This window comes from Protopterus annectens, chromosome 7.part0 (genome assembly GCF_019279795.1).
Source record: "Protopterus annectens isolate FY-2018-M chromosome 7.part0, PAN1.0, whole genome shotgun sequence".
NCBI classification, from domain to species: domain Eukaryota; kingdom Metazoa; phylum Chordata; order Ceratodontiformes; family Protopteridae; genus Protopterus; species Protopterus annectens.
This window is the reverse complement of record NC_056739.1, coordinates 1,958,624,058-1,958,637,107: the sequence shown is the minus strand read 5'-3', so window position 1 is coordinate 1,958,637,107 and position 13,050 is coordinate 1,958,624,058. Positions and strand designations below refer to the sequence as shown.

The 13,050-nt window shown below is 42.8% G+C and overlaps 1 protein-coding gene across 3 annotated transcripts in view; it reads left to right on the top strand.

Moving 5' to 3' along the window:
- The window catches only part of CHD2 (chromodomain helicase DNA binding protein 2), a 3,702,317-nt gene that overhangs the window by 717,958 nt on the left and 2,971,309 nt on the right, over window positions 1-13,050 (top strand). For all 3 annotated transcript variants that reach the window (XM_044078379.1, XM_044078380.1, XM_044078378.1), the window contains one exon: window positions 3,727-3,827. In XM_044078379.1, coding sequence (XP_043934314.1) covers window positions 3,727-3,827 — 101 coding nt within the window. The remainder of the gene's footprint in view (window positions 1-3,726; window positions 3,828-13,050) is intronic.

Below are 13,050 nucleotides of genomic sequence, written 5' to 3'. Positions count from 1 at the left end.
GAGAATGCTAGAGTAAGGGAAGCTAGAATAGTGGGTAGGAGTAGGAGGTATGTGTAAGTAGAGTTATGTTTAGAGGCCATTGGGGTGAATGGGTAAGGGTGGTGAGAGGTGAAAGAATGTATCTAGTATAGTATAGTAGTAAAGGAGTTTAGTAGCAGGTGATAATAGAGATAACAGAAGGAGGGAAAGAGAGTTGCAAGAGGTGGTGAGCTTAGAGATGAAGTTTAATATGAGTTGTTATAGAATTACAAATATAAGAGTAAGTTAAGTGTAGCTGGTACAACTAGAAAATTTGAAGTGACAAGATGGGTGAGATAGTTGTAGGAGGTAGAGTGGATTGAGGCAAAAGAGTGTAGTTTGAGTGTTATAAAGGTTACAAATGTAAAAGGAAGTTAAGTTTAGTTGGGAAGTACTTGAGGTAATAGTAAGGTTAGGTATGGGGGGGGTATAAGGTTAAGTATTGATTGGGAATTATCCTTGTAGGAAATAGGGGGTGTTAACTGGAAGTAGGTTATGATAGGTAGTTGAGGTGCAGGGGTTGTGGTTATGCAGGTATAGGCTGGGGGTGGGTAGGATTTGGGGGTAGGGGAGCGGAGTGAGCCCGCAGGGCGAACGGATCGGGCTAGAGCAGGTAGATGAAGATGCTGCAGAGAGACAATCAGAGAGTAGCAAGTTTCAGGTACAGAGAAGGTGGCCAGAGGTAAGAAGAGTTTGGTACAGCAGGTTGAAGGCAAACGGAACTAGTGGAGTGGGAGGAAAAATAGGAGAGGTCTAGTGGAGCTAGAGGGTGTGATAAGAAAGGGGTAGGAGCAGCAGAACAATGCACAAAGATACACAGCTAGGCAAGGGGAAAAACCTGAGAGAAGATCCAGATAAGAAAAAAATATGGAAAGTGGGGGAAAGATTATTAGCCTTAAGCACGCTTAGAGCGCCACCTAGTGGGCAGAGAGTAGAATACAACAGGGAAACTTGTGATACAAGTAGCAGGTAGGGGTTAAACAGATAATGGGTCCAAGGGTATGGAGATATGGCAGTAGGATCACTGATAAAGAGGAGTATGGCTGCTAGAGTCCTAGTACAGAGGCTTAATAACTATCTATACTTACTACAGGAATAACTTGCGCAGAAGCCGTTTATAACTTTAACTAGATAAAAGTGTAAGTTAAACAGATACACTTAAGAAGTAGGACTTGGGTATAGCATACTTTCTTAATCCTTTGGAGCAGGGAAGAAAAAATCAAGCCACTGGGCAGCAGTAATCTTTGGCCAGGCGTGGGATGGCTGGAATTGGATGAAAGGGGTCTTTTACAGACTAGGCAGGTCCTATAGAGCAGGATAGGAGGTACAGAGTTTCTTAATCCGTTGGAGCAGGGAAGAAAAAATCAAGTCACTTGTCAGCAGTAATCTTTGGCCAGGCATGGGATGGCTGGAATTGAATGAAAGGGGTCTTTTACAGACTAGGCAGGTCCTGTAGAGCAGGATAGGAGGTACAGAGAAATACAAACAATTCCTCTGGGACCAGGAAACATTCAGCTGCCAGGGCAGGATCTGAGGTAATAAACTTGCTAAGTGTTTTAATATTCCACCTGCTTGCCACTAATTATTGTTGAGTATATTGTGTATAGTTTTTCTTGTTTGGTTTCTTGTTCTTATGTGTTTTCGCTGTCTTTAGATTTTTTTACCCTTACAATAGTTGGTTAATTTTACTGCTGTATTTTATAAAAATGTTAAAGTTGCTTAAAAAAAACACATGAAGAAAAGATGCCAGACAAGTGAGACTGTTATACCCTGATGGTGGAGAGAATGTTTCCTGGCAATAGAAAGGGAGAAATTTCTGGTATTCAGGTCAGTTGAGGACTTCGGAAACAGGACATCACAAAATGTTTTTACTGCAACAATGAAGATGCTCTTAACATCTACATTTGTGGCAAGTAGACACAACTGTACTGTCTCCACCATGGGGTATTAATGGTACATTGTGGTCCTGAGATGCATGTTTTTCCTGTTCATTCAAGGTAGAGGTTACTTGACACTACTCCCATCACTACTTTCTCTCTGCAGCCCTTTCTTGCAGTGCCTGAGCCACTCAGTCCTAAGTAGTACTTTGTACTCTGCTCTTTTCCTTCAGTACCACACAGCTAGAGTGTACATAATGAACTGTCCCTGGCAGGGGGTGGAGCATCTAGCTGCACTTAATTCACCTCACATACTGCTTTAGTGGTTTTGACCTTGACATTTTATTATAGACCTTTCAATTTGCTTTAACTAAACAGCATGTGTAACTAAGGTGTCATTTTCCGTACTCTACTAGAGGGTGGCTAGCTGTCCCAAGAACCTACACTCTTCCTTGAAGAGGGCAATGTGACACTGATTGTTTACCCCTCCCTACCTGGCTTTTCTGTGACCTTGGAGCCACTGCTCATATGAAGGATTTTTGTGTCACCATCTTGCCTCCATCTCTGCAGCACAGAGTCAGCAGGAGATTGATCTTTTGTTGCCAACATTTTTCTATTTAAAAGAATATGATGCAGGTTATTGCTTCCAGTTTTTGAGTTTTGCTTTTAAAACGGGTGTCCACTTGAAGCTGTTTCCTGTTTATCTTGATGTCTATCAGCAATGATCCTTCTGTTTGAACCTTTGATGTTATGTTGAGTAGCCTCACACAGCTGTACTGTGTTTGAGTTTCTGATACAAAAATGTGTAGTGATGGAGTGACACAATTTTAATTGAGATCATCTTTTCCCTGGCTTGGTAGTGGTCTCCCTTATTCTTCGTGTCTTGCAGTGGCACTGTCTTATCCCTACTGAAGTGCAGTGTCAGAACATGAGCACTGTTTCAGCTTTCAGATTCAGGAACAAGGTCTCACTTTTAACTTTTAGACCTGGTCATCTCCTCCAATGTGATGTACCCCATGCAGACTTCTGCTCATCCTTGTGCTGTTTCAGTCTAAGGGACTGCCAGCTTCTTAAGAGCATGTACCGGTAAATATAGAGTGATGCTAGTCCCACACAGGAGCAGTGCTGCGGGCTCCATCCATTACCCCTCCCAGGATGAGATAAATGGGAGCAAGCTACTGAGTTCTGCCATCTGCTGACCATTAGCATCAGGCATGCTAGTCAAGCCTGTATCTTCTGCCTATACTCTAGTATAAAACCTGTGCCACCTGGTTGATTGATAGAATGGGCGGTTAGCGTTATGGTTTAATGCATGTCTGATTATACATCTGCTGTCTTCCACTGCACTCAGTTTCTTACAGTAAGGAGCAATTAGTGGCTTATGTGTGAAGGAAACTTTATTGCTTGTTAAACTGCTATCCATATTTACAGTTTAGAGCCTTCTAATCTTGTCTTTGCAGCATATGTAAACTTCCTTAATGGATTTGTGGAGGAATTTCAACATAATGGAGTCTTGCAGTCATTTACATCTCGCCAATGCCCAGTCTTGTGCTGTACTCCCTTCCTACAGGAGGGCTCGGACCAGTCATTCCTGGGGTAAATGTGTGGTTAGCCATCCAGTCATCCAGGTTTCTTTTGAGTGATGGTAGTGTAAATGATGGAAGATTGTTTGCTGTTTTTCTTGCAGCTCATTGTCTAGATTTTACTATTTTAATCTTACTTTATTTCAGCTACTTGGTAAGTTGGTCAGCTAACGCATTTAAGAGAGTATGGAAGAAGTGCTACGTAGAAACATTTCTGCAAGTTACTGATCAGTAATGTTCATTTTTAGGCTTTCCCAATGCAGCCCAGAAGATGTTGAGTATTACCATGTCCAACAGGAGGTGGTAGCAGACATACACAAACAATACCAGCTAGTAGAGAGAGTTATAGGTAAGTCTTACTGAAGCACTTGGTGTGGCACTACTTTTTGCTTAATGCAGTGTGATAAGCATACATTAGATCATTCATTTGCATCACCCTCTTGGGCTTCCTTGAATGGATTTTATCTGCGTACAGATTCTTCAAAGGGGCAAGATATATTTTCATAGCAGATGGCGATTCCCTCCGTGTTATGTCACTGTATTTAGCATTGCATGTTTAGAGTTATGTAACAGCTTTGGGTATAATTTGTCAGGATGTGTGTTGCATTGTTGGCATTAATGAATATGGATATTTTTTGGTTGCTGTCCTCTCTTGTGAATGCCAGCTTTGGTTGACAGTGTTTTTGTACATAATCACGTTACACTGATGTCAGCATGGTTGCCTCACTGCTCCTGGTCAAATCCAGATTGCTGTTCTTTTTTTTGAAGATTTTTTGAGTTTGTACATAATCACGTTACACTGATGTCAGCATGGTTGCCTCACTGCTCCTGGTCAAATCCAGATTGCTGTTCTTTTTTTGAAGATTTTTTGAGCAACCATTTGAAATATTGAGGTCCACTAGAGCGAGTCCTGAAACACTGAGACAGACTTGCTGAAAAAGCAGACTTACATGTACTAAGAATGAGATGGCCATTTCTTGAAATTTTTTCCCAAGGTATGGCAACCTTGCCTTGGAATGCTAAGTTTATGGGTATGAAGGGGCCCCTCTGCCGAAAAGTTTAAAGGGAAAAAGCGATGTTTGAGATTCATGCTTCTGGATAGTTGGTCATTATCCTTTTTTTTTTTTTTTTGGACATGGTGGCACTCTGCATGTTGATGAGGAGCCATTCATGTCCTGACTTGTGTTTACCATGTATGTGGAGTTCACATAATGTTTGCCATGGGATCCCAACTGAGGTCATATTTTATTACTCCTTGTTTTTACTGGATATGAAATCATTCAGATTTCAGACAGCCTCTAGAGATTTCTTCAGACATAGCTTACAGTGTAGCTTTACCCCAACTATTGTCGGACTATTTTTCACTCTAAAGGAGGAGATGATTCACATCTTCAGTTGTTTCTACTGTAAAAAATATGTAATTCACTAGTCGCCCAATTTGTTCCATTTAATTTTCAAATTAGCAGACAGTAAGTATCCAGTTGGGATTTTGATGGTCTGTTTTTATTAATGCTATGAATTGGAATTGGCATACCTTTCTGAGATCCATGATGTCCTGATGAAAGCATTCATTTAATTGTGTGTATGGAAGATGAATTCTGTCCATATTCTATTCACACTGGCTTTTTTTGGTTTGGGAGAGGACTGTGACATTTCCTCCTGCATTCACTATACAGCCTTTAAGAAGAAAATGATAAAAATGTAGCCCCATTTTATCTCTTGCAGGTGAACTTGTTAGGGGAGTAGAGGAGTGCCAGTAGATTTATTCTCCCAAGCCTTTATAAAGACATTTGACTGCTCTACACAGAGGACTGATGAGAAAGCTGGAGGGGTTTGGGGGTAAAACCAAGACTGTGGGATCGTTTATCTACATGGTTTAACACTAGGGCATAGAGGGTTATGAGAGAAGCAATGCCAAGAATTAAAGTGACTAGTGGAGTACACGTCAGTGTGCTTTACCCAGAAGTATCTAAAAGAATGGAGAAGTAGAATGACCATCTTTGTTGATGGTGCAAAGATAGGCAGAGGAGTACGGGGTCGAGGGAGAGTCTGGCAAAGCATTTAGAAAAAACTGAAGAAATGAGAGCAAAGATAGCAGGTGAAGTTCATTGCAGACAAATGCATCTTATGCTGCTACAATCCTCGTATGACTTGTATCGAAGTAGTGGTAGCAAAATAGGAAAAGGATCTAGGAGTTATGATTATACTGTACTAGGCCGCTAGCAGTAGCAGCATATAGAACGTTTATGTATCTGATTACTGCTGGTGGCCCAGTCCAAATCTAGTGTGAGAGGGCATTCGTAACAGCATACAGAATGCTGCTTGTATCTTCATAAACTAAGCCTGAGCAAAGATTCATTACCACTGATTTTATATACAGTATAATATAGAAACAACTTTTATTGTGAAAAATAAGGAAGTGCTCCCCTTTCTGACCCTCTGAGGCTAATGCTATGTATGATTTGTGATGCTCAGGATTTGAGAAGTGTAGCAGAGAAGAGAATGTTTACACTGTACAGAGGCTTGGTAAAACATGTCAAGGAGATGGGATGGGGTAATTTTCAACAGGAAGGATGGGGAGGGAAGGGGGGGCACAGACAGCAGATTGTAGGGACCAACTACTCCCTGCATCTCCACAAGTACCATTTCTGCAGAATTGGGGGCCATCTGCATGTACCACTATCTGCATAACTGCCCGAGTCAGACATAGTCACCGGAGGATATGCAGAGGGCACTGGAAGTAAGCCCTGGATTGGGTGAATTGACTGTTTCTCTCTTTAAATATACAGAAGTTGAACTTATGGCCACATAGTATGGTAATATTTCTGGGTGTTGCCTTAGAGTAGATAAACTCAGTAGTGGTCCACCTGTCACAGGAAACGGAGTCCCATTTTGCCTTCTTTCAGAAATTGCTTGGGAAGCCTGTGGTAACATCTCAGGGAGTCCTTTAACATTCTGCTGCTCATGGCATCGACCATGTTAATGGTTCCTTTAGCCAAGCTGCATATGAGGAAACGTTTATTTATCTATCATTTGTTGACTGGGAAAGTCCGACTAGAACAGAGCCTATTTTCAGCAGAGGCCTGGGGAGAAATGCTCCAGACGCATGTCTTTTGGATTGTGGGAGGAAACCAGAGTACCTGGAGGAAACCCATGCGAACGCAGGGAGAACATGCAAACTCCGCACAGAAGGCACCCCAGCTGTGAGTCTAACTGGAGAACCTCTTGCTGTGAGGCGACACCACTGCCAACTTCATTGGTACCTAAAGAATACCAGGAACCAACACTTTAGTTTCTCTGGAGCTCTGTATGGCGTGAACTGAAATGATGGATAAAGCATGTCAGACCTCATAAACCCATTGGTTTTATCAGTGATAGATCTCTTTGTTTCTCTGGGTGACAGGCAACTGACAAATTCTGCTTTAAATCTCCAACAAAATGTAATTTGGTATTGGGTGCCCTCTCCCTAGATTGCATGGGTCGGTTGCTTTGTTTTTTTTTCTCATACCCCTGCTTCTCAAAGTGAATAAGAACAGGCCAATAAATGATCCTAATTGCCCGCATTCCGACCCAGTTAGCACCGGTTCTCCCACCTGATTTTGATGGCAAGGGAGAAACCTCTGTTACCTCAGCATCTGAATCTAATGATGTTGTACAAGAGGGCTTTAAAGTACCCCAGACTATTCTTGCTTAGGCTGGAAGCTTAAAAGATATTTGGTTACCCTTTGACACCTTTTTAGTGAGGAGATTGGAAACTAGAAGGCCTAGTACAAGGAAATCATCCCTAGATAAACAGAAAAGATTCTCCCTGTAATGCCAAAGGGAAGAATTAGCACCTGCAGCACATAGATTTGCCATTGGTTCTCCAGTATCTGAGCTGTTCCTTTCAGTTTAAGCTTGTACCTCTGTGAAGGTACATCGCTCAGCAGATGTCCTTCCTTGGATCACTGTTACAGTATTCCAGTACTTCCGAGTTATCCTGTTGAGGGTGAATTGATGTCCATCGAGTTATCCTGTTGAGGGTGAATTGATGTCCATCTGAGATACCAAAGCCAAAAACCTTCTTGACGTTCAGTATGTCTGATGTATGACTTCAGTCTCCAGGCATAGGGGGTACATAAGCGAATGTATGAGTGTAGGTTCCTCAGACTGTCTTGCCACCAGTCTGAATGCAGAAGCTTCACTAGCATGTGTTCGAATGTTACATCTTTATGCTACTGCCAATGTCAAGGCTTGGTCAGATAAATGGGAACCACCTTTTTTTTTTTTTTCTTTTTCTTTCGTAAAGGTTTGCTCATGTCAGTTCAGAGGGAAGTGTGTTCCTTATAAAGACCACCCCTCTCTGATTTTTGTTTTGCTTAGGGGCGGAGAGCGATTATTGCAGCTGTAAATTTTGTCAATAGTTTGCCCCTAAAACCCTTAGAATCAGGTTAGCTTCCCTGAATACTTATTTGGAGCCCCAACTTCCAAGCTTTGTGCTCACCAGAATAGCAGAATTCTTTGCCTCGGACATCCTGATCAGACCTAAAATGAAGCTAGATACTTCAGTTGTCCAGTCTGACTCAGACATACCTGGTGGGATACAAGATGAATCCATTGCATGTCTGTGCCCTTCGGTGACGCACACTATCGTGACCTTGCTCGAGTCCAGTATGGCATCTCGTACTCACATTTGATGAGACTAAAGCTCCAACTAATACTGGAGAGAAGGGGGAACCCAGTCTGATTATTTCAGAGGGACCAGAGGGCACATCTCTGACTGTAGTCAGAGAAGTAGTATCTGGTTCACTGGTTGAGGTGCAGTAAGGTTTTGCACTACCATGAAAAAGAACAACAAAAAAGAAAAAACATGTCTATTCTTTGTTTACGTTCTTTGAGAGTGAATGACTGAATTTTTCTAAAGGCTTATGTAAAGCCATCTTACCTTAGAAGCCTTTCTGCATTCCTTCCTTCGTCTTCCCCTTCACCTGCTCCTCCTTCCCAGGAAAGGCAGTAAGAATCCTCTTCAGAAACTGTAGTGGAGTCCAGTTTAGATGAAGATTCACTGGGGTATCCCTCACAAATGCATTCTTTGACTGCCTCAGATGGTGAAAATACTTTCCAATCAGATTCCTCACTAGAAGAGATTTCCTTTTGGAAGCAATCTCCTAGATAATGCAACATTTTGAGAGGGGCACCAGACCAGGTCTAGGACATACTTCCAGTAACTCGTATTACCTTTTCTGTAAGGGGCCCCTAGGCCTTCATTTTTCCCCCCCTGTCCTGGAATTCTCTTTGGATGCTTTTGCTTCCACATCTTCTAACTCAGACTCTTAGCCACCTGCACCTAAGAAACCATACAAATTCTACAAGGTGCCTGAGGACATGGAATTTCTGTACAAAAATCTGGTTGCAGATCCCAGGCAATGTATTTGCTTAGTAATGCCACCCAAGTAGCCACAGGCTCTCTATTAAATGCATCTGTGATTCTGCAGAGGCTTCCTTCTGGGCTATGGCCACTGTTGCCGCCATCCACAGTTTTGCTTGTCTTTACATTCACTCCCTCCCTGATGATGTGAAGGCCAAGTTTTTTTGGACTCCTCTCTTCTTAGGGACTTCCTTTTGGGGCTTTCTGCAGCTGAACTATTTAAAACATGCAGGACTTAAAACGCACTTTTTTCACATTAGTCTCTAGATACCAAAGGAATGATTTTTTCATGAAGGCAAGCAAACCTACGGATGGCAGAATCAATGGCTGCATCCCTTGAGGAAGCCTCCGCAGAGTTTTTTTTTTTTTTTTCAATAAACATCTGTATTAAATTATCACATCTTAGCCACATTTAATGTAGAGAACAAAAGCCCCTTGAAAAGGATAAGAAACGTACAAAGAAGCAACTTCAAGTTAAGCCTCAGAAAGACTCAGAGCCTTGGAAAGTCTCTCTTCCAGGAAAACCCACCACTGACTTATCTTGTACTCCCTCCCACTGTGATCTGCACATCCTTCTTTCTCAAACCCTCAGTCTATCCCTCCCAGACGGGGAATGCATCACTTCAAGCAAATGGGTCTGGTCTACCATATACAACTACAACTAAATGGTATAGAAAGAACTCATTTCTCCTGGGGGATTTTTACTCCTGCAAATCCCATCTTGTCCCTCCTTGGCTCAGGAATGCCTCTTCCAGTGGACTATAGAACAATTTCCTTCACAGGCCCAGAGAAAAGATTTCTGCTCAAGACTATTCCTGGTTCCCAAGAGCAAGGGAAAATGGAGGCACATTCTAGAGCTGTCTTATCTCTACACCTTTTTAGAAGTTGGATCCTTCAAGATGTTCTCCCTTCAGACCCTGCTTCCTATGTTCTTTGTGTTTCAATGTTGCAGTCATCACATTTGGGTTATCTACTTGCAGTAACCCTCAGTCGGCCTGATTATCAAAGTCTTGGGTCCTACGTCGGTTGCTGTCTCATCTTCCATGATGACAGTTAGTCAGGGGTATAAAGCATGCAGCTGATGCCATTACATCAGTCTTTCTTGCCGTTCGGTGCCCAAAGCAGAAGCAGTTCGCAAGTGCTGGTCGGCCGACTTCTGAAATTTCTGTTTTCGAGTTTCAGATCCGAAGTCTTCAACTAAGCTTAGTATCCCGTTGGGGATCAGTTTTCTTGCTCTAAACTGATGTCATTAAAAGTTAATAATTGTATTTCATGTGGAAACAAATACCTCATAAAGATTTTAATTCGTACTACATTCCATGCTTAGGCCCAGACCATGACGTACCTTGCTGTCGGTTTTGTGCCTTATTCAAACCTCGTACTATTCATCGTCGGTTCATTTACACTTCCAAATATTTTGATACTTTGTTCAGTTATCCAGAAATGGCTTTGGTAAGCCACCCGACTACCGACTTTCTGAAAAAACGCAAAGATAAAGACAGACCGCATAGGTCCAGAGCTGCTGACAACGCTTCTCCTAAGCTAGTCGCTAGTTCGCTGATATTCAGCCTCTTTCGCACCCCCTGATACCAGCTACTTCAGATTCACTGGCCTCTACTGAGACCCATTCGGAGTCTGGTATGCCGCGAGATGCTTCTTCGACTGTGGAACCTGCGGATATCTCTACCTTGGATGGGTCCGGAGCCACTGTGCAGGCACTGGCTTCTGAGGGTGTAGTCAGGCCTACTGACTTGCATATTAAACCAACGCCATCTTCTTCTTCAAGGCCCAAAACTCGATCCATGCCTAGAAAACCGATGCCCAGACCGTATGGTCAGGCCCCTATGCCTAAAAAAATCAAATAAGAATGGCTGAAGACCTTATTACTCTAATCAGGAGAAGCCACCCTTCCCCCTCTAAGAGACCTAGGACTGATTTTCCTTCTGATTCTTCTGATCAGGATTCTGAAATTTCTGTTTTCTCTGATGGCCAGGATTTGCCCTTATCTACCTATGAGGATTCTGATGCAGAGGACTCCATTCCCTCTGCTTCCCCTCCAGAGGATTTCTCTTTTGGTGAAACCTTGCATACTCTTAGGGAGCATTTCCACTTGGGAAAGCCAGGATTACTCTGACTCCAAAAAGAGGCTTAGGGAATTCTTACTTCTGCCTCAACACAGGCCTTTAGCTATCTCTCCTGTACTGGACATTGTAGATGATGCCTTCTCAGAATCTAGCCTGGCACCTGACACTTCACCTCCTGCTCCCAGAAAACATGATAGGTATTACAGGGTATCTGACTCTCACAAGTTCCTTTTTAAAAATCCTACTGCGGATCCTGAGACCGTTTCACAGGGACCCAAGGACATTAAGGGTACTACTGCCCAAAATCCTACCCCCTCTGATAAAGATTCCAGGGTGCTGGATAGATGGGGTAAGAAGGTATACACTTTTGCAACTTTGGCCATTAGGGCCTGAAACTGCTAGTTTCATATGTTAAAGTATCAGCAGCATATTATTGGATTGCTTAAACAGAAAATGATGTTGATTCCTGACTGTGTTGAACATAAAGAATTACAGGATTTAATGCATTCTGCTGAACAAGCTGGAAAACATACTTTGCAATGTGGTTTTGATTATTAGAGGCATCTTGCAGGGCTGCTGTCACTGGGTCTGTACTTAGAAGGCATGCTTGGCTTAAGGAGCAATCTTTGCCAGATCATTTTAAAACTAAATTACTGGATGCTCTCTTAAACCAAGACTGCCTGTTTGGCAACAAAGCAGAAGTAGTACTTAAAAAGATAGAGGAAAAAGCAAAATCTATGCAAACTGTTAAAGATTTCCTGCAAGTGCAGCCTCCCAGATTTAGTAGGCATTGGCCCTCTAAGAATTGGTCTTTCCCTGCCTCTTCCAGGCCTTCTCAGTCCAAACCTAGAACCAGCAGAACACCCAGGCTTCAGTCCCAAGGTACACACAGGCCTAAGCAGTGGGGGGCTCCCACTTTCAAAGCAGGGAGTAGTAAGACTCCACCTTATGGTAAACTGTCTCAATGACTTAACTTTAAACCTTTCAAGCTCTGCTCAACTGATTGTTCCTTTAGGGGAAAAGATTGCCCTGCATGCAAAAAATTGGAAACTCATTACCCAGGGCAAATGGGTTTTAAATATAGTTTCCCAAGGATACAGATTTTACTTCCACTCCTTATCAACCCCAAACGGTTGGCCAGACCTGCCCCCAAATCAGTGGGCAGAGGCCCAAAAGCAATATTTTTACTTTCTTAAGCATCAGGGCTATTCAACCTGTCCCAGAAGAAGAATGGGGGCAAGGTTTCTACTCAAGACTTTTCCTGGTACCCAGAAAAGACAACTCCTGGCATCCTATCCTGGACCTGTCTATCCTAAACGCATTTTTGGTAATCCCAAAATTCAAGATGCTAACTCTTTCATCATCTGCTTCCCATGCTAGGCAAAGATGCCTGGTTGGCAGCACTGGATTTAAAAGAAGCCTACCTGCACATCCCAATAAGGGAATCCTGCAGAAGATACCTACGCTTCAGAGCAGGCTACATGCACTACCAGATGTTCATCGTGTTTCACTGTTGCAGTCATTACTCTTGGGTTATCCTGCTGGCAGGTGCCCTCAGCCGGCCTAATTTCCAAAGTCTTGGTCCTGCGTCGGTTGCTGTCGCCTCCTCCCTGACGTCAGGTCGTCAGGGGTATAAAAAATGCAGCCGGTGCCATTTTCTTCAGTCTTTCTTGCCGCGCGGTGCCCGAAGCAAAAGCAGTTCGCAAGTGCCGGTCAGCCGACTCCTGAGATATTCGTGTTCGAATTTCAGACCGAAGTCTTCAATAAAGCACCCCGTTGGGGAAACCTTTTTTTTCTTTTCTTGCTCCAGACCGATGTCAGAAAAAGTGAATAAATTGTATTTCTTCTGGGAAGCAAATACCTTGCAATGTGGTTTTTATTCTCTGGAGGCATCTTGTAGGGCCGCAGTTACTTGTGCTGTTATTAGGCGATTTGCTGGGTTAATGGAACAAAATCTACCTGATTATGTTAAAGCAAAATTATTGGATGCACCTTTACAGCCTGAAAATTTGTTTGGCGCCAAGGCAGAAGAGGTGTTAAAGAAAATGGAGGATAAGCAAACTGTTAAAGATTTCATGCAG